The sequence below is a fragment of the Mustela lutreola genome, chromosome 3 (genome assembly GCF_030435805.1).
Source record: "Mustela lutreola isolate mMusLut2 chromosome 3, mMusLut2.pri, whole genome shotgun sequence".
NCBI classification, from domain to species: domain Eukaryota; kingdom Metazoa; phylum Chordata; class Mammalia; order Carnivora; family Mustelidae; genus Mustela; species Mustela lutreola.
This window is the reverse complement of record NC_081292.1, coordinates 140,556,243-140,583,812: the sequence shown is the minus strand read 5'-3', so window position 1 is coordinate 140,583,812 and position 27,570 is coordinate 140,556,243. Positions and strand designations below refer to the sequence as shown.

At 40.5% G+C, this 27,570-nt stretch overlaps 2 protein-coding genes and 2 long non-coding RNA genes across 9 annotated transcripts in view; 2 read left to right on the top strand and 2 right to left on the bottom strand.

Annotated features, from left to right (window-relative positions):
- Window positions 1-4,128, bottom strand: part of ATF2 (activating transcription factor 2) — an 84,945-nt gene extending 80,817 nt beyond the window's left edge. For all 5 annotated transcript variants that reach the window (XM_059166981.1, XM_059166984.1, XM_059166982.1 and 2 more), the window contains exon 1: window positions 3,978-4,128. The gene's annotated coding sequence lies outside the window, so the exon portion shown is untranslated. The remainder of the gene's footprint in view (window positions 1-3,977) is intronic.
- A 269-nt stretch (window positions 4,129-4,397) lies between these two features.
- Window positions 4,398-26,777, top strand: LOC131827066 (uncharacterized). 2 transcript variants are annotated; one of them, XR_009351872.1, is made up of 3 exons: window positions 4,398-4,616; window positions 23,866-23,915; window positions 25,696-26,777. It is a non-coding gene; the product is annotated as an uncharacterized LOC131827066 (long non-coding RNA). The 2 variants fall into 2 exon arrangements; XR_009351871.1 differs by lacking the exon at window positions 4,398-4,616 and adding an exon at window positions 19,082-19,541 and having other exon boundaries at window positions 25,696-26,776.
- LOC131827067 (uncharacterized) lies at window positions 9,425-15,235 on the top strand. The gene is made up of 2 exons (XR_009351873.1): window positions 9,425-10,421; window positions 14,355-15,235. It is a non-coding gene; the product is annotated as an uncharacterized LOC131827067 (long non-coding RNA).
- Window positions 15,047-18,994, bottom strand: ATP5MC3 (ATP synthase membrane subunit c locus 3). The gene is made up of 5 exons (XM_059166979.1): window positions 18,854-18,994; window positions 18,556-18,667; window positions 16,658-16,735; window positions 15,973-16,166; window positions 15,047-15,306 (listed from the first exon to the last, which is right to left on the bottom strand). The coding sequence occupies exons 2-5, from the start codon at window positions 18,592-18,594 to the stop codon at window positions 15,192-15,194; spliced, it is 426 nt and encodes a 141-aa protein (XP_059022962.1). The 5' UTR covers window positions 18,595-18,667; window positions 18,854-18,994; the 3' UTR covers window positions 15,047-15,191.
- Window positions 26,778-27,570: the final 793 nt, after the last annotated feature.

The following is a 27,570-nucleotide window of genomic DNA, read 5'->3' as shown; positions in this document are numbered from 1 at the left end:
TTGGAGAGGAAAAAATCTGGCAGTATAGAAACATTTATATCCTTTGACCTGGAGCGCCTGAGCGGCTCAGTCAGTTAAGGTCATTATCCTGGAGTCCTGGGATCAAGCCCCTCATTGGGCTCCCTCCTCAGGTTAGAGCCTGCTTCTCCTGCCTGTTGCTCCCCCTGCTTGTACTCTCTCACTCTCGTTCTGTCTCAAATAAATAAAATCTTTAAGAAAAAAAAATTTTTTTAAATATATATCCTTTGACCTAGTTATTTCACTTGAGATTAGTATCCTACAGAAACAATTCAAAGTAAGTAAAAAGACGCATAGAGATGCTCAATTCAATGCTAAAAGAGAAACTGAAAACAATCATTTTTCCATTGGGCATTTAAAATAGAGAAAATTTTAATGGTCAACTGGTAAGCTATCATGTAACCATTACATATCACGAAGGTTAGGCAATATGGGAAAACGCTAAAGCTCTAAAAAAAAACATAATGTTAACTAATGATAAAATTCTGTCAAAGCTATAATATATATACAGAAATTAGAAGGCAACAAAAATAACGTAAAGTTATTTATCAGTAGGGCAAACTTGTGGTTGATTTCTAGTAACACTATTTTAAGCATTCAAATAAAAAGAAACACACTAGCCCCACCCTACCCAAGAATTAGAAAAAAACAAAGCTATAAAATTGGAACAACTATGAAGCTGGAATGACAAAAGTTTAGGTTCAGGTAAGCAAACTAAAGAACATCTAGGGAATTTGTAAATTAAGGTAGTAGTATAGATAAAAATATACACTACTAGCCAAAGAACCAAAATACACTTGGTATTTTGCCAACTGGCTTTTTGCCAATTGTAATCATTCCCACCCTGTTTTCCCTACTTATCTTGTTGAGAATCTCTGTAGTAATAAGCTACTACTACTGTTGGGGGTGTTTCTATTCCTTGGGTATTAAGACAGAAAAAAAATGAGAATCACTATCTTTGTTAAGATAGACAATGCAGACATGGGTGAATAGCCTTGCCCCAAAAGCACTCTATTTACATTCCTTCTTGTTACAAAAAAAGTTTCTTAACACTCTACTACCACTGCCAAAATGCCAAGAAGGGAAAAAAATAAAAGCATCACTTAAACATACTTAAAAATGTAAATGAATATACATTTCAAGATTGTTAAAATGAAAATAGTATATAGAATATACGGGTATCTATAATTATATAATACATGACAAGTTTATAGTAATATATGTAAAATAATCCCAATTATTGTTGGCCAGAGAGTTCCACAAACTTCTTTAAATTTTTATGCAATTATATTTCATTCTTTCCTTTTAATCTTGAGCTCAAGAAACAGGAAAAACGTAAAATGTTTTGTGGGTTTTTCCCTGGACACAAATAGTGAATACTAACATTAATACCTCTTCATTAAGAATTTCATTAAGAAAACATGCAGTATTTTAGGTAAGACCCTTAGTCTCAAGGAACAGATGGGAGTTAAAGGATAAACACAGAAATACTAAGTTAAATTACTGACTATAACAATGCAGATTTATTATTTTCTTATAGTACATTTTAATTACTGTGAGTAGTCTAGCAAGTACTAATGTATTTATTTTTTATAAAGATCAGTTTATTATCCAATTCTTGTTATTCAATGGTTTTTTTTTTTAAGATTTAATTTATTTATTTAACAGATAGAGATCACAAGTAGGCAGAGAGGCAGGCAGAGAGAGAGAGGAGGAAGCAGGCTCCCTGCTGAGCAGACAGCCTGATGTGGGGCTCCATCCCAGGACCCTGGGATCATGACCCAAGCTGAAAGCAGAAGCTTTAACCCACTGAGCCACCCAGATGCCCCTATTCAATGGGCTTTTGAAAAGAGATTTTTTTATCTGCTCAAGATGACACAGATACGATCTACACATTTGATCTAACATGATCTAAGAATTTACCAGCAGAGAACATCTAAATCACTAAAACTCAACTTTTTCAAGACACAAATATTTAGGTAGGAAAAATGCAGATTACTTCTTGAGACTTAATGCTAGTTATTGCAGACATCTGATGTATAGCATACATCTTTAAAAATGATATCGGAAGCTTTCAAATCCTGAATACCAAGAAAAAGCATTCCTCCAAATTATTTGTTACAGAGCTAACACAGTAACCTTAATATTTACAGTTAATTTAGTTTAAATATATGAAACAAATACTCCAAGTAAAGTAAATACAGGAATTTCTGTATTACATGTTTAACAGATTATGGTAAAGTACCCAAAGATGAAATAAGGTTATTTTTTTAAAATTTCCAGGAAATGCAATCAGATCTACAGAAGGCATGTGAACCTTAAACACAGAGTTCCTGAAAGCTCATTCTCAACAAATACAAACACCTATATTCTAAATTGCCATATATTTCAAATAATTAAAAATTTAACAGCAGTAATCCTCTCAAAACAAGATAAAACAGGTTTTAGGAAAGCAGCATATGAACCACCATAAATTTTTAAGATTCTTATAAATTACAAAGACTAGGATTTTTGTTATTCAATTATGATGACCAAAGATTCAAGAACATCCTTAACTCTTCTTTATCTGCAGAAGGGTATCTGTTTTTTAAAACACACTTTATAAAGATGTTCCTGCAGTTCTGAAAAGTGACAACTGGATTCCTCAAGTCAGTGTAACAAATTTAATTAAAAGATGTAACTGCTACTCTATTTGTCTTTCAGGTCACTTAACTCTGCAGGGCTGACTTTTAAACAAGCTTATCACCTTCATAGTTTTGGTACAATAGACCAAGGTTACATGGCTATTTAAAAATTACACATAGTAAGGCAGTGGTTTCTTCACAAAGGACCAAAAGTGCACTCAGAGGAATAGTTTTTGTTTTGGTTTCCAAGTATGCACATTGTTGTTAGTCTCCATAATTTAAAATGCCTAAGAAATTATAACTTTCATATAATATAGGTATCAGTCAATAAGGTGAAGGTCCACGAGGTGTAATCCCTTTTATTCCATTATAGTCACAGGAGTTTTGCTCTTGGCTTCAACCAGTTTTAAACTCCCCATCGAGCAAAGGCAATTTTACACTACCTAAGGACACAAAAATAGTCCCCAGCTCCTCCGCCTTCTCCCTCTTCCTGCGAGCTAACATAGAAAATACACACAACACACACATACACACTATCTCTCGGCCCTAGTCCCCAGGGCATCAATAAAAAGCATAGGTTATTTCCCTACAGACGCTCTGCAGTCCATTCAGGGAGGTTAAAAAAAAAAAATGGGGGAAAATACCAGAATCAATCTGCACCCACACCTCAGCCCCGCCCCATCGGGAAAAAAGTGGGGGGTGGCGGGAGTGTGAGGGGGCAGAAAGGACAGAAAAGGCCAAGACTTTCAGCTCACAGGTTCTCCACACCATTTGTTCCATCATGTTCCATCACAGGCAGAGACCCTGACCCTATTTTCTGCTGCGCCTCCCGATCCTCCTCCCGTCCACCATCACCTATACAGTCCCCAACCACTGAGTCTTGGGTGGGGAGACCAGAGCCGGCCCTCTTCCTGCTAATCCAAGGACTGAAGGGGGTCTCCCAGCGCCCCTCCCGGATCCGAGGTGGGGCCCAGAGACCTCTGAACTAACCAGAGAAGGGGAAGATAAATCGGGGGGAGGGGTCTAAGAGGAGCCGTTATTCCTTTTTCCTCTTCGTTAGGAAAGCGCGCGATCGGGGAGGGGCCGGAACAACGAATGCCAGTTACCTAACGGTCCCGCCCGGCCCGTCGGGCTCCCGAAGCCGACGCCGCGCGAGCCGCTGAGGTGGCAGTACAGCCTCAGTCGCCCCGAGGGCTAGACACTGAGGCAGGAGCGCCCGAGGTGATGGGAAGCTGGGGGTGGGGACTACGGTGAGCGACGTCGCCATGTTAGTGCCTCCTTTCTCTATATCCCTACAGTCTCCAGTCCTACGGCTTCCTCCCCAACACTACTCACCTTTCCAGGACACTAGTTCACGCTTCTCTCGGTCGCCAAGGAAGCCCGAGCTCAGCCGTGTTTACAAACTACCCCGGGAGGAAAGGGCTGAACCGCACTTTAAAGGCCACGGGCTCCCACAGGCTTCCGTCCTCTCTCGCGAGATCGGACTGACAACCCGCCCACCCCCTTCTCCCCGCCCCACTCCCGGCATCCCCCCTTTCTTCTCGCGCCCCTCCCCTCCACACACACGCCCCTTCTTGCCTTCTTTCCGACGGAGCTCCTCCGGGTCAGGTGATTCCGTCAGCCTTAATGGGGAGGGGGCGGTACTTCAGAAGGGCGGGGAAGGAGGGGGCGGGAACCAAAGAACACTAAGTAGCTGACGATTGGACAAAGGGCCCGGAGGGCGGGAAATAGTTCTGGAAGGGGGCGGGACCGCAGAGCCAGGAGAGAGGCGTCGCCGTAACCCCTGCGGAAGCCTGTGATTGGCAGGGCCTGGAGACTGGCGGGGGTGCGGGACGCTGTAACAGGTGGATGTTGGGGTTGCGGGAAGCGTTTGACGCGGTGTTAAGTAAAGTGAACTCTGGAAAAGCTTGCGAGTGGCGGGAGGAGGAGCGCAATGAGTCTTCCGACCTTGTTGCTGTCACTTCCTGGACCAGGGTAGGAAAGAGAACGCGCGCCTAAACCCACTTTACTGGTACTCTGAACCCTGAGATCGGGGGTTTTCGTTAAGCTGAGGTTTGGAAGAGGTGGAATTTGCAGCAAAGTACCCACAAGGCCTCTACGCGCTTAAAGCAGGAAAGCAAGATTAGTCAACTTTGAAAGGAAAAGGAAAAGCCTTTCGTTTGGATGACATTCGTTCGAATTTAACTAAGCTATAACTGAAACTGATTCTTTCGTCTCCTGAACGCCTTGTACAGTGTAGGATATTAGCATATAATTATGTTCTAAGTAACTTACCAAAAGAAATGCAGTGCCCTCCACTATGTAACCGTAAGTTAAAACAGTGCGAGTTGTTTATAAAAGAAAATCTTCCATAATAAGGTGTTTTCTATTTTATCAATTTTCTTTTACTTAGTAGTTACAGATTTTAAATATATTAACTTTAATAGAGACAGTTTCAAACTTTTAAAGTATCAGCAACTCCTTATTAACATTTACAAAGGACCAAAGGACACCAAATTAGAATATGGAATAGAGATGGCTCTCTTCCCATACTACTACTCTACTGCTCACTAGATTGCTAAAATGACAAATGTCTGTCAAGCTTTGAAAGTAGCTGTTTAAAAAAGGATGGAAGGAAGGAGGAATACCATTTGATTAACACGAGGGACAAGAGAGACCATATATACTCTTCTGCAATAGACACAGATATACTCCTGAAAACACAGAAGAATAGTGCTGAAAATATTTTTTACTTATTTTTAAAAGATTTTATTTATTTATTTGACAGAGATCATAAGTAGGCAGAGAGGCAGGCAGAGAGAGAGAGAGAGAGAGAAGAGGAAGCAGGCTCCCCGCCAAGCAGAAAGACTCGAGCCCAGGACCCTAAGATCATGACCTGAGCCAAAGGCAGAGGCTTAACCCACTGAGCCACCCAGGTGCCCTGAAAAATACTTCTTTTTAAAGTTGCTCTATGGGGGCACCTGGGTGGCTCAGTGGGTTGGGCCGCTGCCTTCAGCTCGGGTCATGATCTCAGGGTCTTGGGGTCGAGTCCCGCGTCGGGCTCTCTGCTCGGCGGGGAGCCCGCTTCCCTCTCTCTCTGCCTGCCTCTCCATCTACTTGTGATTTCTCTCTGTCAAATAAATAAATAAAATCTTTAAAAAAAAAATAAATAAAGTTGCTCTATGATTCTCTGTATAACTTCAATATTTCAGTGTTAAGTGTGGGGGATACTGATTGTTCAGTAAATATGCACAATGAAAAGCATGATCAGGGGCTCCTGCAAAAATTTAACTTTTTTTTTTTAAAGCCAGTTATTTACATGCATTGTTTTTTTCACCTATTACGTAACTATAAATTGTGAATAAAGTTTGTGTATTAATATAAAATGCACTCTCAAACATCCAAATCAAAGTGAAACTGAAATTATTGGAAGATTGTGGGGTGTTGTATTTGAAAATTAATAAATGTGCAGTTCAATAATGGTATCTGGCATAAAAGTGAAATTCTGATGGCACTGAACCTTTTAGCAGGTTTATGGCCTGTGTACATATATGTGAGCCAACTCACACTTTTAAAACTAATTTCATTATTCAAGAGACCAGAAAGAAACCAGAATATTAACATTGTTTACTTCTCAAGTTAAAATGAAAGTTCTATCCCTATCTATTATCAGTGACATTGTAGCAGTGTTTGTGTCATGTAGCACTAATTATCAGTTAAACCTCAGCAGCTCAGATTATTGATACTGAACAGGATGATGGACAAGATGTGCAACTGACAATCACAAGTTTTTAGGACAAGTATGTATTCACTAAAGTGGTGCTTCTTCTCTCCAACTTTCAAAATGTCTAATGTGAGAAAAAGAACTATAAATGTTATGGCATTGCAAAAGAAATTTGCATCAATTAGATTTTGCTCGAAGCAATTATTTTCCACTCACTTATATAAAAAATTAGAAATTCTTTTCTCCAGTTTTGATTCATTTTCTTTTTTTCTTTTTTTTTTTAAAGATTTTATTTATTTACTTGACAGAGAGAGATCACAAGTAGGCAGAGAGGCAGGCAGAAAGAGAGGAGGAAGCAGGTTCCCTGCTGAGCAGAGAGCCCGATGCGGGACTCAATCCCAGGACCCTGAGATCATGACCTGAGCCGAAGGCAGCGGCTTAACCCACTGAGCCACCCAGGTGCCCTTGATTCATCTTCAATTGGCAGTAGGTTTGGTTTTAAATTTCTCCTCATCCTACTTCTCTAGTCTTTTGTCAAGTAGTTAAATATCTACATAACACACTAGAGGAACATGTTATTTTAAGGAAATTCTTTCAAGAGTCCTCATAGAAGAGAGAAGAATTATAGTAATATAAATAGTACTCTGTTGTGAGATTGCAGTTTTAACTACTTTTCTTTTTTATTTTTTATTTTTTTTTTAAAGATTTTATTTATTTATTTGACAGAGAGAGATCACAAGCAGGCAGAGAGGCAGGCAGAGAGAGAGGAAGGGAAGCAGGCCCCCTGCCGAGCAGAGAGCCTGATGTGGGACTCGACCCCAGGACCCTGAGATCATGACCTGAGCTGAAGGTAGTGGCTTAACCCACTGAGCCACCCAGGCGCCCCACTACTTTTCTTTTTTAAAAAGTAAACTTAAAATAAGAAAAAATAAAGGAGATCACAGAGGAAAAACAGGTGGAAAGGATGCAAATTTGTTCCATACCATGTTGGCAACCTAGTAGTTAGAAAGTGTTACTTTATATATTTGTAATTCCACAACAGTTCCTTTTCTGTAACTTTTCTACGGATGGAGAAAACATTCAGCTTAGACAAATGAATGCAGTTAATTATTTTCAGTTCTGATCTCATGAACTTGCCTCAGTATCCATATCTTCTTAAAACACTTTGCTCTTCAATTTTTTTCTCTTTGTCACGCCTCAATATCCCTAACAGCTCTAAAAGTCTCTACAGTCTTCTCTTTTGCAAATGCAGGAAATTTGTTCTGGACCCCCTTTTTGCCTATCTTATCACCCCAAACATTCATCTACCCCCACTTACTCCTAAGAAAATTAGTGAGGTCTGGTGAACCTCCTCTAAGAACCCGGCATGACTTCTGAATAAAATTGGTATCCCTTAGATACAAGAGGCTATTTGAAGAAAACTATTTCTATCACAGAAATGCCCATTATTACATACTGCAAGAAGCAATGGAGGCCTCTAATTGCTCTTGAAGACTTCCAAATGCCACAGAGCGTGGTATTTCTACCTTGTTCAAAAGAGTTATTATGTGGTTGTTAATCCATTAATCTGCTATGGTTCTTAAGAATTCAACTAAAACCCTGCTCAAGTATGTAGTACTTAAATATACTAAAATATAAATACACAGATATGTATATATGACAATTAGAGTGAAAAGGAAGATTTAATTTGTAAGTTTCTGTTTGTAGCTAAACAAAACACAGGATATCCAGGATATCCTTTATGTCTGCCTTGGACTCACAGAAAGCCTCTGCATTTTCACAGGTGTCCTAAAGATGCAGCCCAGTGCAGAATGATGAGATGAGGACAGCATGACCCCAGACATTTTAGTTGATTTTTTTGTAGCTTCTACCTCATGGCAGATCTTTTTGCTTTCCCTCTGGCAAGCCAGGGTTTTCTTGAACATCCCTGAAGTGGCCTACGTTACAGTTAACCTTCTAAAATCTGTTTCTCGCTATGGGAATTTTCATTCAGAACATTTCAAGTACAAGGAGGGTCCTTGTCCACTTCCCACCCCCAGTCTTTGGGTCTCAGAAGAGTCTGTAATTAATTGTTTGTGGCATTGTGGGGGGAAAATTAGAGGGCTGCATTTATCTTCAAATCATACTTTAGTTTATGCCAGCCTCAGTGAGACCAGTCCAGAGAAAGAATGGAATTTAAGACTCTACTTTCTTTCCATCTTTCGTATCAGTGCCTCCTCCTTCCACTTTCTCATCCCACTCGCTTAAAAGAGGGCTTATCATCATTACTCTTAGCTTTCCACACACTATTAAGTTACCAATGCAGGTAGGTAGAACCACTTCTAGGGTAAAGAATTTTGTCTGGCATTCCAGTGTTTACCCTTTATGACTCCCCATAACTGTCAACCTGAGGCCCACATAATAGCAAAGCTATGAATTCCTTAAGCCAGAAACCAAGAAAGTCCTGGTCATATGGACCTTCCCAGGCCACAGAATAATACCTTGCTCTTTCCAGTTACATTCTCACCTTGGAGATAGCCTCTTGGGTTAAATGTCAACCCAATACTCTGTTTCTATAGTTTACTATTAATAGAGTATCAGTATTTGATATGAACATGCCGGGCACTGTTCCTGGCCCTGCAGCTACAACTATCAAAAAGACACAATCCATTAAGGAGACTTTTATGGGAGAGGAGGTGAGTCACAACACATTTATAAACAATATATTTTAAACAGTAGTAAGTACTGTGGAGAAAAAGCGGGAATGTGATAACACACAGTATTCTAAGCTTACTCCCTTGCTACAATTTTAGGGGTCTTGAGAGCTAAAGATGTTTTGAATATCTCTAGAGAGGTAGATAAATATTTTGAGCTGTGCTTTAGATAGAATTAGATAGATTATTCCCCCAGGAATAATACCAAGCTGTCCAGCATTTGAGAGACTCAACCGAACTATATAACCATTTGAGAAAGCAAACCCTGGGACTCTCCTGTAAGATGAGCAGATCCTGAATCTCTATGGCTGAGAAATGCTAACTAAATGCTTTTTGTTGAAAAATAGCCACTGCCAGCAACCATGGGTCCTCCTAGGAGTCTCTGCCAAGATCAGTTGTAGGATGCTAGTCATGCTAATAGGTAGAACAATCAAAAGCCCTTGGATTTATGAGTCTCCATTGATCTTAAGTCATTCTTCTCTTCAATATTTAAGCTCCCTTGGAAAAGAAACTCTAAGTTACTAAACATCTAATAGGAGATAGATTACTTGCATCATTCAGGAGAAGGAAACGCAGATTCTTACAAGGAATGTGGGCCAATGTTTAGAGATTATAAACAGATAGCTAAAAAGATGTGACCTAGAGATAGAAGGTTACCCTCAATTTACAAAACTGTTTCTATAAAGTTGTAAGTGAAATGTCATACTGGAGCCTAATCTCTCACTGACAGATTATACCAGTGGTTCTAATTTTTGATTTTGGGAACCCGCACTCCATAACAACATGTTAACATAAATAACATTTTAAAAAATAACTATATATTCCAACACAAAAATAGAAAGGCATTGTATTCACTTTTGTAAATAACTACATTACACTTAATAGTAGCTGCATTTTTCTATCTCCGTATTCGATCTGCTGCATCATATTGTTTTGGTTGAAGTTCTGATGACAATCTAGCCTCACATGGCTATGTCAGTGGAAAAAGGAAGAACTTGTGAACCCCCTGAAAGTTTCTAAGGGCCCTCAGAATTTTCAGACCACACTTTGAGAATCACTGGATTAGCAGTACATTCCAAAAGGGGGGGAAAAACCTGCCCAATTAATGAGTTGATAGCTTTTTGAAAGATAAGGAGTCTAGTCAAGGCATGTGGAGAATTGTTGTATTCTAGTACAGTGTTCTGAAAGCTTAATGTGTATACAAATCACTTGGAATCCTTGTTAAGATTCAGATTCTGATTCAGACGGTGTGGTGTGAAGCTCTAGAACCTCTATCTCTGAGAAGGTCCGGAGTGATACCAACACTGCTGATCCCTGGACCTCACTTTGAGTAGCAATGCTGTAGTATATTTTAATATACACATCACCAGAAAGAATGCACAGGTGAGCTTGTGTAGTAGAAGAGGGTAGGATTTGGGTGGGTGGAGGGAAAAGCAGAGTATATATAAACTCATGCTACCCACCTTCAAAAGATCTATAAAAATTGTGATACCACTTACAAATCCTATACTATCATAAGTTTTGACTACTACTTATTAACTATCTGTACATCAAAGCAAGGCATAATGTTTTTGGCAGAGACAAAGTCCAACTGCCATGTTTGTTGAGGCAGAGGATGATAGTATTAGATCTGAAAAAGAATTTTTTTGGTCCTAATAATGTAAAGAATTTGGCAAGTAATTAATGGACTATGTATTTAGATCTAAAGTCCATAATATTTTCAATAGAGTAATACTGTGAAATTACCAAATTAGTATATGCTTAGCATGTAGAGACTTCAAAAACTCATAACTTCAGGTATAGAAATCATGTACTTAGAAGGCTTTGCAGAGGATAGTCCTGATGTTTTCTCCTTTCAAACACTTAACACCCAAACCAAACCACTTGGCTAAAATTATCAAATAATGAGTATTTATTTTTTGGTTCTCAAAGGATATTTCCCATTTATCTATAATCCTTCTTTAAACTTAACTTTAGTAACATTCATTTCTACCTAACTTCAGCTGCTCAGCAAATTTTTATCATTCCTTGGAAGTACCTTACCTCTTAGAGCTTGAACTCTCAAGTTCTTTACAGTTCTCATCTATTTACTGGCTCTTACTGAAATGGATCTGAAACATACTGTGCTCCCTGGGCCCTTGATTGTTCTATTTTCATAAAATACACATAACAACATCTACCATCTTAAGCATTTTAAGTATATATTTCAGTGATATTAAATACATCTATAATGAGGAGTGCCTGGTTGGCTCAGTTGGAAGAGCATGCAAACCTTGATCACAGGGTTGTGAGTTTGAGCTTCACGTTGGGTATAGAGATTACTTAAAAATAAAAACTTAATGTATTCATAATGTTTTGCAACCATCATTACCATCCATGTCTATTTTGTAAAACTGAAACTCCATGCCTGTTAAACTAGACGCCTGCCTTGTTCCCACCCCAGCCCCTAGCAATAACAATTCTTTTTTGACTCTATGATTTTGATTACTCTAACTACCTAAGTGAATTAAACAGCAGTTTGTCTTTTCGTGACAGGTTTGTTTCACTTAGCATTAATGTCCTCAGGGTTCATCCAATTGTAGCATCTATCAGAACTTCTTTCCTTTTTAAGGCTAAACAACATTCCATTGCATGTATATACCACATTTTGCTTATACCATTTATCCATCGATGGACACTTAAGTTGCTTCCATAGTTTAGTTATAATAGTGAATAATGCAAGTATTTCTTCAAAACCTTGCTTTCAGTTCTTTGGGGGAATACACCCATAAGTAGAATTGTTGGATCATATGGCACTTCTATTTTTAACTTTTTGAGGAACCACTATTCTATTTTCCATAGTGCCTATACCATTTTACATTCCTACCAGCAGCGCAGAAGTGTTCCAATTCCCCCATATCCTTGCCAACATTTTTGTTTTGTTGTTTTTATAGTTGTCATACCATGGTGTGAAGTGGTGGTATCTCATTGTAGCTTTGATTTGCATTTCCCTAATGATTAGTAATGGTGAGCATCTTTTCATCTCAGTCAGCCATTTGAGTACCTTCAGAGAAAGGTCTATTAAGTCCTTTTTTTTTAAAATAAGATTTTTATTTATTTATTTGACAGACAGAGATCACACGTGGGCAGAGAGGCAGGCTGAGAGAGAGGAAGGGAAGCAGGCTCCCCGCTGAGCAGAGTCCGACGTGGGGCTCGATCCCAGGACCCTGAGATGACCTGAGCTGTGAAAGGTAGAGGCTTAACCCACTGAGCCACCCAGGCGCCCGTCTATTAAGTCCTTTGACCATTTTTAAATGTGTTGTGTTTTTGTTGTTGAATTTTAGGACATCTCTCCATATTGTGGATATTAATCCCTTATCTGATAGAGGATTTGCAAATATTTTCTCCCATTTTGTGTCTTGTCTTTTTGAGCATGACTTTTTTTTTTTTTTTTTTTTTAAAGATTTTATTTATTTCACAGAGAGAGAGATCACAAGTAGGCAGAGAGGCAGGCAGAGAGAGAGAGAGGAGGAAGCAGTCTCCCCGCTGAGCAGAGAGCCCGATGCGGGGCTCGATCCCAGGACCCCGGGATCATGACCCGAGCTGAAGGCACAGGCTTTAACCCACTGAGCCACCCAGGCATCCCGAGCATGTCTTTTATTGCACAAAATGTTTAAACTTTCATGATACTCAGTTTATCTAATTTTTTTCTTTTGTTGCCTGTATCTTTGGTGTCTTATCTAAGAAATCATTGCCAAACCTGGTGTCCTGAAGTTTTTGCAGTTTTCTTCTAAGACCTTTGTAATTTTTGGTCTTATTTAAGTCTTTGATCTACTTTGAGTTAATTTCTGTATATGTTGTTAGGTAAGGTTCCAACTTCATTCTTTTGCATGTGACTATCCAGTTTTCCAGGCACCATTTGTTGAAATGGCTATCATTACCCCATTGGATGGTCTTGACACTCCTGTCAAAAATTATTGGACTATAAATGCAAGGATTTCTGGGCTTTCTATTCCATTAGTCTATTCTGTCTTTATACCATTAACACTGTTTTGATTACTGCAGCTTGGTAGTAATTTTGGAATAAGTTCATGCATACATCATTTTTTAAACTTTCTCCACCTCCTTAGTACTTTGATCATCTTTAATATGGTTTAGTCTTTGTCTAGATCTGCCATCAGGTCTTTTGCTCCAAGATTTTTTTTTTTCCCCTTTGAATGGGCCATACTTTCCTGTTTTTTGAATACCTTTTTTTGTTCTTGTTGTTGCAAACTGGACATCTGAATAATGTGGTATCTCTGGCAATCAGATTATTCTCCTTCCCTAGGATTTATTGTTGCTATTTTATTATTACTTTTGATTGTTGTATACGGTCTCTGTGCCAAGGATTAGCTTAATGTGTAAACAATGTTTTGTCTATTTTTTTCTAAGCCTGTGCGTTTTCTTGGGCATGAGTGGTTACTTTCTGATTTTCCCTGTATATACAGTTGTTTTTGAATGTCCTAGCCTAAAGACCCAGCTGCTTAACCAATTGAGCCACCCAGGGACCCCTGAATTGGCTATACTGTTAAAGCCAAAAATTGCCAAAGCATTGCTCATCACTAGTATCTTGGGATGCTAGTTGGTTCAACAGCAGTTTAATACTACATAAGTATGTTAGAAGATGTAAAATTTACATCCATAGGCTTTGATGTTTGGATCTTGGGAAACAGTTGGGGAAGGACAGGGTATGTGCATCACACAAGTGCCACTTCCTTTCCTGGGAATTTTATGTGCTTTATGTAATTTAGTCCTCATGATGACCCTGCATAATTGGGAAGAAAAGATGGACAGAAAAATAGGCTTAAGATGGGTTAATTCCCCAAATCAGATAATCATTAAGTGGCATGGGATCCAGATTCCAGATTCAGACCTTCCTTGATTCCAAAGTCCTGGGATCAAGCCCCGCATCGGGGTCCCTGCTCAGCAGAGCCTACTTCTTGCTCTCCCTCTGCCTGCCACTCTGCTTACTTGTGCTGTCAAACAAATAAAATATTTTTTTTTAAAGATTTTATTTATTATTTGACAGAGAGAAATCACAAGTAGATGGAGAGGCAGGCAGAGAGAGAGAGAGGGAGGGAAGCAGGCTCCCTGCTGAGCAGAGAGCCTGATGCGGGACTCGATGCCAGGACCCTGAGATCATGACCTGAGCCGAAGGCAGCTGCTTAACCCACTGAGCCACCCAGGCGCCCCACAAATAAAATCTTAAAAAAAAAAAGCCAATTAAGCTTACTTTTTGATATTTGGTTTTCATTACCTTTTTAAATTTTTTGAAAGTATTTTTATTTATTTTGACAGAGCGCCATAGAGCATAAAGGAGGGGAATGGCAGAGGGAGAGGGAGAAGCAGGCTCTCAGGTGAGTGGGGAGCCCAATGCAGAGTTCAATCCCAGGACTCTGGGATCATAACCTGAGCAGAATGCAGACACTCAACCAACCGAGCCACCCAAGTGCCCCACCTTTAAAATTTTTCCACTTGATACTTGGTTCCTAGAGAGAGCCTCATTGAAGCAAGAAACCAGCTCCTAATGAGATTTTCTTCTTAGAAATTCTACTTTGTTATGGACACTTATTTGCTTAACATGAGACTTACTGAAAAGCAAAAACCACCCCCAACCCTAGTCTAACAAGGCTTCAATTCCTAAAAAGCCAACATGATTGATTTTTAGATCCAGCTGTGTAAGACCAGCCAAGTTAGTCTTGGAAGGTAATTCTGCTCCCAGGCATTGTAATTCCTGTTACTATCTTAGCTTAATTAATTGTATCTCATAGAAGCTGAAAACACTCACATATTTCTCCTTTATACAAGTAACCGAAAGCCCTACAAATTACAATGTGCAGAATACCATATAAAAGAATTCTCATAAAATTGACTCGTTTTCATCAAGGTGCAGCTGCTTAGTTTCCCCTGACTTGCATAGCATCTACTTGAATGCATATTCTTCTTTGTGATTATTGAAATTTAGGTTCAGTACAAATCACGGCAAAAACTAAAGTTTTCATCTTTAATGAAATGACCTTGGAAATAATGTACATTTCCATGACACCAGTACTACAGTTTTCGGAGTCACAGTAAGATACACAGAATTATATCCGTAATTAATATGAATGCCAACATTTCAAGCAGTAATTTCTGTTACATGGCAAACAAAATCAAGAAAGCAACCATCAAACAAAAGAGACCCATAGCTTCAGACAAGGCAAATCCCAGGATAGCATATGAGAACAGCTGCTGCTTCAGCGAAGGGTTTCTAAAAGAGACAAAACACATATAATTGTTACTTTGAAATATTTTCTGAATTCCAGTATGTCTGGTAAACTCAAAGAATCAAACTGGCAAGTCCTAGAAAAGTATTTCCCTAGATCTCTTTTGCCCCTGCCTTTGTTCAATATTCTTTCTTCTCAATCCCAATCATTTACAGAAAAAGTAGGAAGTGATCTCTATGTTACTATAAGTGGTTTGTCTTCATCCATTTTGAGGGGTTCAGACATACTTGCTATTCCCATGAAAGTATATTCTATGTCTTAAGATCTGATAGTTTAGAAACAAGATCTTAAATAAAATGGAAATTGATACTTTTATTATATAAAAGAGACTGTGCTATTAACTGTAGTTCCAATATAGCTTAACAATCAAGAGTGCAGACTCTGAAGTCAGTATGAAAATTTATTTCTGACACTAGCTACTTGGGCAGTCAGTGTATTTCTGCAATGCTCATCCTTCGTAAGTAAGCTGGAGTATCTCCAAGCAGTACTATGAGGGTTAAGTAAGATCATGCATGCAAAGCCCTCAAAATATAAGGCAAAAACAGAGTTGGCACTTAATACAAAGTACCTATTACTATTTCACTATTTTTCTAAGTTTCCAACTATGTAAAGCATGCTCTTAAAGTAGCTCATTTGGTGATAGAAATTACCTGGCATAACCAATGATAAGGCTGCCAAAGACTGTTCCAATACCAGCACCAGAACCAGCCACTCCCACTGTTGCAGCACCTGCACCAATAAATTTGGCAGCAGTATCAATGTCTCTGCTTATTGCACTGGTCTGAAACTCCCTCTGGATTAGTTGAGACACACCATTCTGGGCTCCATTAAATACCGTAGAGCCCTAAAGAAAAGGAAATAAAAAGCAAGGGTTAAATCAGTAATCACAGTTAGCTATTTTCATTACTACACTGTCAAATGATAACTACTTCTTCGTGATTTTTTGAATAGGAGATTGTGTGTGGCACAGTGGAAAATCAAGAGCTTAGAGTAATTCCAATATTGTGGAATAGGGATAACAGTATACTTCGTAAGGTTGTTGAAAATTATGAAACAGTGTATTTGAATATGCTTTTTAATAGGGTAGGCTTTTCAGTAACTGGCTAGTATAATCTTAAATACAGGTAACTCAAGGCACACACATACATACTATTTCTTAGCCAACTCAGCCAAGTTTCTTTCATTGGCTTATCCTCAGCACTATTTTTTGGATACAAGGGTGGAAAAAGACTGCCCTCAAACCATTCACTAATGAGGTTTTTTTAACCCCCCTTTAATTAAAACCATAAGACTTACTTGGTGGGGTTACTTAATTTCTATTATTACTGCTATTACCTCTCCAGTCCTAGCCTCTGGTCGAGATAACACTGATGCAGAAATTGGTCTGTATGCAACTCTGGATCCAGCTCGGATCTATTAAGGAAAAAAAAATTCCAAATATTAAGTTAAGAGTAGGTTAAGACTTCAATGACCCTTCTTGTACCTTAAGTTTTAAAAAAGCCATCAGTTGGGGCGCCTGGGTGGCTCAGTGGGTTAAGCCGCTGCCTTCAGCTCAGGTCATGATCTCGGGGTCCTGGGATCGAGTCCCGCATCGGGCTCTCTGCTCAGCAGGGAGACTGCTTCCTCCTCTCTCTCTCTGCCTGCCTCTCTGCCTACTTGTGATCTCTCTCTGTCAAATAAATAAATAAAATCTTTAAAAAAAAAAAAAAAGCCATCAGCAAAAATTTATCAGAAAGCATATGACTGTTCTGTGTAGTCTCTTATCTTGCTGTTTGGTTATTTTTAATCCATGAAGGAATTTTATTTTAAAGTTGCTAACTGAAGTATGAAGTGTGCTACATAATCTATTTGTAATAATCTGAATAAAACTTCTACATGCTTGAAAAAAAAAGCACTTGTTTTTAAAATTTCAATTACTGTAGTGCCACGATTTAGATTAAAAAAAAAAAAAAAAAAAACCAGGGCGCCTGGGTGGCTCAGTGGGTTAAAGCCTCTGCCTTCAGCTCAGGTCATGATCTCAGGGACCTGGGATCGAGTCCCACATCGGGCTCTCTGCTCAGCAGGTAGCCTGCTTCCTTCTCTCTCTCTCTCTCTCTGCCTACTTGTAAAATAAATAAAATATTAAAAAAAAAAAAAACAGCAATAAACATCCCACATTCTTTGCTAAGTTGAAGTGTACCAACAAGTTAATGAAGGGTTACTATATAACGCTTGTCATTTAAATTAGCCCATAAGTTAAATATGAGGCCCACAACTTCTAAAATATTCCTGTATGTCCATTAATTATAAAATAAAAACAGCAGTTTAAACAATTCTGTTCTTTATCAGTGTCAGGATAACCGGTGAAATATTCGACCCTACGGACATATTGCAGTCCAGCGTCTCTGCCCTTGGAGTGTCCACTACACTAAGGTCACAGAAAATCCCTTCAGAACCAAGACCTGATTCTTTTTTTTTTTTTTTTTTTTTTTTTTTTTTTAAATATTTATTTATTTATTTGACAGACAGAGATCACAAGTAGGCAGAGAGGCAGACAGAGAGAGAGGAGGAAGCAGGCTCCCTGCTGAGCAGAGAGCCCGATGTGGGGCTCGATCCCAGGACCCCGGGATCATGACCTGAGCCGAAAGCAGAGGCTTTAACCCACTGAGCCACCCAGGTGCCCCCAAGACCTGATTCTTTAAGACAAATCCCCCACATCCTGACTTCACCTAAAGCTTCCGAAACGGTTATGGAAATAACAGCCAGAGGCTGGATGAAAGACTTTCCACGACTCCACCACCTTCCTCCGCCCACACAGGGTGAGGCAAAGTCCCTCCTTTTGCAGCAGCGAGTTTGACCTACAGATAGGCACGGGAGAACGCTGCGGCGGCGAACTAGGCCTCAGAGGCCCCCCACATCCTTAAGAGCACCCCAACCTTCGCGCCGACCCCAACCCCACAGCACGCGAGGAGGTGGGGAAGGGGGCCGCTCCGGCACTAGCAGCAAGGAAGGTTTGACCTACAGCGAGTGGGGCCTGACAACTAGGCCTCGGCTGCTCTCCACGGCACTCGTGGACAGGAGGGGCCGAGTGAGGTGCCCCAGGATTAGTAGAAATGGAAGAAGACACAGAGGGTGGGGGATGAGCGGTCCCCACAGGTTGGTGTGCCCCGCCCAGAGGTGCCCCATTCAACAACGTGGACACTCCAGGCCCAGAGGTCCGCCCTCAGCGTCCCGGCCTAGCCTGGGCTACGCACCAGAGCAGGGGTGCAGGCGAGCTTGGCGCAGGTGAACATCTTACACTCTTCGGGGCGGCGCGGCTGGAAGACCTGGGTGACGGCCGACGTGGGCTCCTCTCCCGCTTCCCTTCTGCGGAGGTAAAGAGGCTTAAGGTCAAGTGCCCTCCCGGGCCTATCCTTCCCACCCAGGTCCCTCGGGCTCCCGTGCACGCCGTCGGCCTGGGCCCTCGTCCAACTAGGCGCCAGAAGAATGAATGGGTCCTGGCGGGACGCCGCTCCGCCCGGGCCAGGCCCGGCTCTCGCGCCGTCCGCTTACCTTCCCGGGAGGTGGCGGCGGCAACGACGGCGGCAGAGGTCGAAGGAGTGGCGCTGGGCGCGCAGGCGCGTTCCGCCTCTTATTCGCGCGGCGGCACCCGGATGGAGAAGGCGGGGAAAAGGGGGCCGTAGGGAAGACGCTCAAGGTCACTTTGTAACAACTTTATTGGCAACTAGTTGGGAAGGACAACAACAGCCACACCGAGGTGGGCGGGCGGGCAGCGGCTGGTAAGGGCGATGCAAGAAGAAGAAATTATCTCTGGCAGAGAGCGCGGAACAGATTGCTTCTCTCTTGATCTGAGCTGGTCAGAAGATAGTGCGACTTTTTCTTCCAGTCGATATCTTGTGAGATTTGGCCTTTTACTCCGTTGTTACTGTCTCCTTCCTAGAGGGACTCCCCTTCCTGTTCATTCTCCTTCTCCGTGAAATAGAACTGTGTGTGCGCGTGGGGGAGGAGTTCATGCACTACTTGACAGAAGAAATGAGGGTCCCCAGCAAAGGGAACACATTTCTTTAATGGAATCTGGGAAAGTATTCACTCTGGAAAAGTATTCCAGAAGTATGGCTAATCCTTCGACTGGCAGAGGACCTGATCTGAAGTACAGGGACAAGGGAAAGAGCACCTGAAGAGATCAAAGAGTTTTGTGACTTTGGGCACAAAGTTGCGTCTTGGTAATGAAGTGAGGAAGGTAATTTTTCTTCCAGCTCTACACTTGTAAAGATTAAAGGATGTAATGTAATTCATGGGACTAAAGAAAGTCTGAGTATTTTAAAAACCGACCCAACTTTTATTTATTCTATTTTATTTTATTTTATTATTTTTTAAAGATTTTATTTATTTATTTGACAGAGAGAGATCACAGCAGACAGAGAGGCAGGCAGAGAGAGAGAGAGAGGGAAGCAGGCTCCCCGCTGAGCAGAGAGCTGGATGCAGGACTCCATCCCAGGACCCTGAGACCATGACCTGAGCCGAAAGCAGCGGCTTAACCCACTGAGCCGCCCAGGCGCCCCCCGGGTCAACTTTTAACACCTGCTTTTGGTAACTTTGGACAAATCATTTTCTTTGATGGATATAGAAATATCTCAGAAAAAGTTAAGTCTTACTTAACTTTTGGTAGATCCTCAAACTCTGTAAATTTTACTTAGTAGTAAAATTTTCATGGTAGTGAAAGTGACACAAGTCAACATAAAAGATTAAACATGGAGTATGCCCAGTTGATGGGATGGGGGGTGGTGCTGAAATCTCACCCACTTAGCCTAGAGTCTTGGCATGGGATAACGTCCACCTAGAAGATCACCCTTTTCCTAGTTAGCACGAGGTGTGTGGTATCATCTAGGGGCAACTCTAGGGAGAAGGCCTCAGAATTGAAACATGAAGAATGAATAAGAATCTGTCAGGGATCCAGGGCACCTGGGTGGCTCAGTTGGTTAAGCAATGGCTTTCAGTTCAGGTTGATCCTGGAGTCCTAGGATTGAGTTTTGCATCAGGCTCCCTGTTCAGTAGGAAGTCTGCTTCTCTCTCTGACCCTCCCCAACTCTTGCGTGAACGCACTGGCTCTCTCTCTCTCATTCTCTCTCTTGCAAATAAATCTTAAAAAAACAAAAATGAATTTGTCATTGATCCAACTTCAAATGCAAATAGTTCAAAATCACGTGAAGCTAGTCAGTTTAGGCTCAATCTTTAGCCCACAAAATAGAGACAATTCATTTGAATTCACACGTGCAGTTCAAAGAGAGCTTATTTATTTTCTCAAGTACTCAGTTCTTACCTGAAGTATGTAGTATCCTGTGATGTGTAAAGTAGAAACAGTGCTCTTCATTCATCAGAGTTCTCCAGAGAACCAGAACCAGTAGGAAATTAATTATTGAGTTATCTATTTATTTATTATGAAGAATTAGTGCATGTGGTTATGGAAGCTCAGAAGTCCTATGATCTGCTGTCTCCAAGCTGGAGACCCAGGAAAGCCAGTGGATTAATTCAATTTGATTCTGAAGGGCTGAGAACCAGGGAGACCAATAGTGTAATTTGCAGTCTGAATGAGATGGGATGTCCCAGCTCAATAGTTAGATGGGGAGAAAAGGGCAAATTCATTCTTCCTTTTTTTTTTGTTCTATTCAGACTCTCACTGGTTTGGACGATGCCCACCCACATTGCGGGGGGACAGTCTACTTTAACCAGCCTGCTGATTCAAAGGCTAATCTCATCCAGAAAACCTTCGCAGACACACCCAGAGATAATATTTAATTTAGGCACCCCATGGCCATCAAGTTGACCCAAAATTAATCATCACATATCCTTTACTTTAATAATAGATCTTTATAAAGGAATAGCTATCGTAAATGGAATTGTGTATAGAGATTTTTTTTTTAAAGATTTTATTTATTTATTTGACAGAGAGAAATCACAAGTAGATGGAGAGGCAGGCAGAGAGAGAGAGAGAGAGGGAAGCAGGCTCCCTGCTGAGCAGAGAGCCGGAAGCAGGACTCGATCCCAGGACCCTGAGATCATGACCTGAGCTGAAGGCAGCGGCTTAACCCACTGAGCCACCCAGGTGCCCATGTACAGAGATGGTTTAAGGGAAGTTCTGTCTCTTCAGCCATAAATCAGTAGCAGTAACTGTTGGAGAGTTAGAGGAGGCAGGAGAGAAGCTGGGATCCCTAACGGGATCACTTCCAGGGTGCACATGGGCTAGGTGCCTATGACAGGGAGAGGTTCAGTCTAAGTCTAGGCTCTGACTGTCAATATGTCAATAAGCAGATGAACTGGCCTAGAAGAGGAGACAATATGTCCTTGGTGGGTTCAACCAGTTAGAGTTTAAATATTTATGAAGAATATTAGGTGTTCAAAGAATAGATAGTGCTACCTGTGTTTGTGTGTGTGTCTAAGAAAGTGGGTCTTGCATGATACCAGCCCATGTTGACAGAGGATGAATATTTGCACTGAGAAAGTTTGAAGAAAAATGGTGCCTTCTGAGAGGAGTAAAGTGAGACTGTAAAGATGCATGGGGGACTTCTTTTGAAGTATTCAAGTCTCTCTGTATTTTTTTCTTAAATAGTGGAGACGATCGTCTTTTGTTTTTTGTTTTTCCAAGATTTTATTTATTAATTTATTTGAGAGCAAGAAAGAAAGAGAGAGTGGATGTGCACACATGCCAGCAGGAGGGTGAGTGAGGGGAAGGGCAGAAGGAGAGGGGCAAGCAGACTCTGCACTGAGCTGGGAGCCTATTGGGGGGCTGGATCTCACCACCCTGAGATCACAAATTGAGCTGAGATCAGAACCTGAGCCAAAAATCAAGAGTTGGGTGCTCAACCAACTCAGCCACCCAGGCACCCTAGAGATGATCGTATTAAGTAATGAATCACAGTTTGGTATTATGTGAATGCCTGAGTGAAGACAGCATGGGAAAGAAAGGAATGGGGTGGTAAAGAGAAGTATAGAAAATCCTTTCCCAATGTAAGTGCGATAATCCCTCCTTTACTTTGTGCCCCTTTGCAATGTGACTTTGCCACTCATCAAACAACGGAGTCTGTTTTCCTTCTCCTTAAATCTGGGCTAATCTTATGACTTGCTTTGACCCAGAGAGTGACACTGTGTGACTCCTGGATTAGAAAGAGGTCTCAGAGCTTTCATTTTCTCCTTGGAAGCCAACCATCCATCAAGAAAACATGGGTTAGACTACTGAGTGATAAGAAATTTTCTTGACAGAAAAAAAGCCTCATAAAAGAGAGCTGAGGTGCCCCAGACATGTGACAGAGGCTATGTTGGGTTCTCTAGCCTTTTTTTTTTTTTTTTTAAAGATTTTATTTATTTATTTGACAGAGACCACAAGTAGGCAGAGAGGCAGGCAGAGAGAGAGGAGGAAGCAGGCTCCTTGCTGAGCAGAGAGCCTGATGTGGGGCTTGATCCCAGGACCCTGGGATCATGACCTGAGCCGAAGGCAGTGGCTTAACCCATTGAGGCATAACCCAAGCGCCCCGGGTTCTTCCCAGCCAAAACCACATGGAAGAGAAACGAGCCTTGCCTAAATTCCTGATCCACAGATCAAGAGCAGTGAAAAGGTTATGCTTAGAAGCTATGAAGTTTTAGGGTGGTTTGTTACATTGCAAGAGATAACTGAAACAGAAGATACTGTTTTCAAAATATGCACTCCTTTGAAATCCATGTGGGGGCAGCAGCATCTTTTTCTTTTCTTTTCTTTTAAGTAATCTCTACACCCAACTGGGGCTTGAACCCAGGACCCTGAGATTAAGAACTGCATACTATACCCACTATGCCAGCCAGGTGTCCCTTTTTAAAGAAAAAAAAAAAAAAAAAAGATTTTTTTTTTTTTTTTTTTTTTTTTTTTTAAGTAATCAGGAGGCAGCAGCATCTTAATGTGGGTAATTTGAGTTCAGAATTCCAGGCATAACTCAGAGCAAATCAGATAGAAGCGCATGTCTGGTACACTGACTCCCCTTTCCTTGAAATTCTGGGGTGAAGTAGGGTTGTTATTGTTAAAACTATGTAAGGTAAAAACAAAACAAAACAAAACTATGTAAGGTAGTCCTCACCTGGACACATGGAAAGATGCTTAAATTATCTGCTTTTGGAAGTTTTCATTTTTTAAAAAAAGATTATATTTGTTTATTTGACAGAGAAGGACAGACAGTGAGAAAGGGAATACAAGCAGGGGGAGTGGAAAAGGAAGAAGCAGGCTTCTCACTGAGCAGGGAGCCTGACATGGGGTTCAATCCCAGTACCCTGGGATCATGACCTGAGCTGAAGGCAGACATTCAATGACTGAGCCACTCAGGTATCCAGAAAGTTTTCATTTCGATAGTCTGTAAAGTTTTCACCAGCCTTCTCACATTAGTGTGATTAAAAAATATATATATATTATTTGTGGAAATGAAAACCAGAAATGTAAGTTAAAAATATTCTGGACTTTGTTATAAAACTGTTTTTCTTTTCTTATGAAAATTTTTGTTTCATATTATGGGCCTTAATTTGTTACCAATTTATCTTTTTTTAAGGAAAATGAACGTCTAAATCTATGCTAATGATATAGGATCATTCTATCAAGGTGAGCTCCAAATAAATACTGTGTCCCCTCTTTGACATAGTGAGTATACAGGAAAATGTAAGAGTTTACATTATAATTGGGGTATATGAAAAATTGAACTGATATATAAAAAATTGGAGAAAAACACAAATTAGTAACAATTTTAGAACTATATTTTATGGTGTGTGGTAACGGAAACACCTTCAGAAAAGAGACTGGCTTGTTTATTTTTATTTATTTAAAAGATTTTTATTTATTTATTTGATACACAGAGATATCACAGGTAGGTAGAGCAACAGGCAGAGAGAGAGGTGGGAAGCAGGCTTCCCGCTGAGCAGAGAGCCCATATGTGGGGCTCAATTCCAGGACCCTGAGATCATGACTTGAACTGAAGGCAGAGGCTTAACCCACTGAGCCACGCAGGTGCCCTGAGACTGGCTTGTTTAAAAAGTGCCTCATTGAGACAGACTTGAGCTCAGATGAGAGAGATGGGCTGATTCATTTAGAAAATGTTTCTTGCGGGGCGCCTGGGTGGTTCAGTTGGTTGAGCATCTGCCTTTGCCTCAGGTCATAATCCCAGGCTCCTGGGATTGGGCCCCACATGGAGGAGCCTGCTTCTCCCTCACCCTCTCCCTCTATACCCCCCTCAACCCTCTGCACTCATGCTCTATCGCTCTCTCTCCTTCTCAAATAAATAAATAACTTCTTTTAATTAAAAAAAGGAAGAAAGCATTTCTTGGTATCCTTTATATAAAACCTAACACTGTCTTTCTAGGATACTAATAACTTTCTAGTGCAGAAATTTTTGGCCTTAATCTTCATTTTTGACTCCTTTACAAACTATTTAGCTATTATTCATGCCATCTAGTATAGTGCAATAAAATAAATGAATAATAGGGGCACCTGGGTGGCTCAGTGGGTTAAACCTCTGCCTTCGGCTTGGGTCATGATCCCAGGGTCCTGGGATCTAGCCCCACATTGGGCTCACTGCTCAGTAGGGAGCCTGCTTCTCCCTCTCTGTCTGCCTACTTCTGCCTACTTGTGATTTCTTTCTCTCTCAAATAAATAAATAAAGAATCTTTTAAAAAATGAATAATAAATAAATAACTCCAAAGATTTAGTAAGGAATTAAAAGTACATGTATCATTTTATGGCCTTTCAGAGGTCCAGATGGTCTAGGCTAAAATTTATATTGAAGAGTTACCTGAAAACACTATACTGATATAACAAATATTATTCCATCCTTTTTTCCTGGTAAGATATGCTAGTTATTGAGGAAGAAAACAATTTTATGCACAGTTAATAATTAATATAGAAAGACTAGTTTGTATAAATATGGAAAATGGAAGAAAATGAGAAAGTATATGGATATGAGATCAGGTCTATCTTTTGCCCCTTATCCATCAGGCAAAGCATAGGGAATATAGTCAATAATATCTTAATAACATATGGTGACATACACTTATCATGGTGAGTCCTGAGGAATGTATGGACTTGTTGAATCACTATGTTGTACCGCTGAAACTAATATAACATTGTCAACCATACTTCAATAATAGATAAAAAAGTAAATAAGTTACCCATTTTTCACTTAATTTCACTTAATTTGTATATGGCTGGTTACCTATCCAACGTAACTTCTCCCTTTTTTTCTCAGTTATAGAACTCTGTTCAGAGTTCAAAAATACTGAACTTCCCAGGTTTCCTTATAGTTAAGAATGGTCAGTGACATGTGAGTTAAAGTTACTTGGTATTGGCTCTAAGAATGCATACAAAGGATATGCTTGGAATATGGATCCAGTGTCTGGAGGTGAAGCCACAATCTTGCAACCACTGAGTACAGAAACTGAACGTTAAGGATGGAGAAGTTGGAAGTGAAAAGGAGATTGAGTTCTTAACTTTTTTAATTTTTTTAAGTAGCTAGAGCTGCTATTATCTATTTATGGACTTCATGTTATACAAGAAAAAAACTTCTATTTGCTGAAGCCACTGAGGTCAACCTTCTTTTATATGCAGCTGAACACAACATAAACTGAGGGTCTACATCTTTGACCTTTTTGATCTTTGGTCTGTGATTACAGCAGAAATAGCCCTCTTCCCACAGAATTTATGTTAATTTAGATCTTTTTTCCATGTTCCATGGGATCAACAAGGAGATAGAACCATTTTAACAATTTGAACAAAGAAAATGTAAAGATTGTTAACCAATAAAAGGTATCTATTAAGAAGAATAAAGTGGTTTCTAAGAGGTGCAGAAGTAGCAACTGTCGGAAGAGCTACTACCCTTGGCTAAGGATGAGTGAACAGAAAGGAAGACCTTAGAAATTTAAAGAAGAGGGCATGGCTGTCACAGGACAGTATAGTCCCCCTGTGTTGAAGGAACTTGCTAGAGGCACCAGCCACAAGTGAACCGGGAAGACTGCTGAGGTCCACAAAACCAGGCTCCTCTTGGGAACCAATCCATGGGCTCCACACAGGATGAAAGAAAAGTCATTTCCTCCAGCTCTGGTCTCACAGGGTCTTTCCATCGCCCTCTTCTGGCAAAGCCTAACATTTTGCCAGTTGTCAAAGCAGAAATGCTTGCAGAGTCTAGCTCTAGAAATAACAAAGCAAAAGAATGGATTTATAGCTGAGAAGTCATAAGTTAATAAATGGCACAGATGGTAAGATTCTCAGGGGTTAGGTCTAATTCACATTTAGGTCTTCTACAGCACCTAACAGAGTGTTAAACATAGTAGTCACTCAATACATTTTTACTCAATAAAATATAAGGGGCTCAGTATATACAAAATAATTTGCAATGTTTTTTTGTTCTCTTCTTTTGGCTAAGATATATTCTCTTTGGCTCTTTGGGCAAATTAGAATGACCTCTAGAATGCCTTTTTCTTTCTTTCTTTTTTTTTTTTTTTTTAAAGATTTTATTATTTATTTATTTATTTGACAGACAGAAATCACAAGTAGGCAGAGAGGCAGGCAGAGAGAGAGGAGAAAGCAGGCTCCCTGCTGAGCAGAGAGCCTGATGCGGGGCTGGATCCCAGGACCCTGAGATCATGACCTGAGCTGAAGGCAGAGGCTTTAACCCACTGAGCCACCCAGGCGCCCCTAGAATGCCGTTTTCTTTTGAGTATTGCACAATTCAAACTAAGAGAAAATTAGGAACATTTTTTTGGTTTATGACTTGAGTTTGTTCAAACACATTTGTGTGCTTATGAAGGATCCTGGGTTTATACCCTCATGTGCTTAACGAATTCATTGAAAAACCAAAACATTAGAGCCCTCTTTTGATCCCTTCTCTGAGACAACGTAATTTTGCAGGAAAGGTTCATCAACTGGAGCAGCCTCAAGTTGGAGCTGTGAGGGAGGCAATGTCTGTAGTTCTCCTTTCACTTCTTTTTCCAAGGCCTTTGGTCCATCCTGAGCTACTTTCTCTTTCTGTAGGTACCTGGTATCTTCATGGTGACTACTGACCCTGCATGTTTCCCCATGGTGCACCTACTGAAGCCATCTCTCTCCTAGCAGAGTCCAGCTTCTGAACTCTTACCCATGTAAGATATTCATCTCTTAGTGTTGCTTCTGCAGCACATCTCTATAACGGCACTATAATAACAGAAGATTAACATGGTCCCTGTGCAAGGACAACACACAGACTCAGACATTCAGTAGTTTTATACTATGC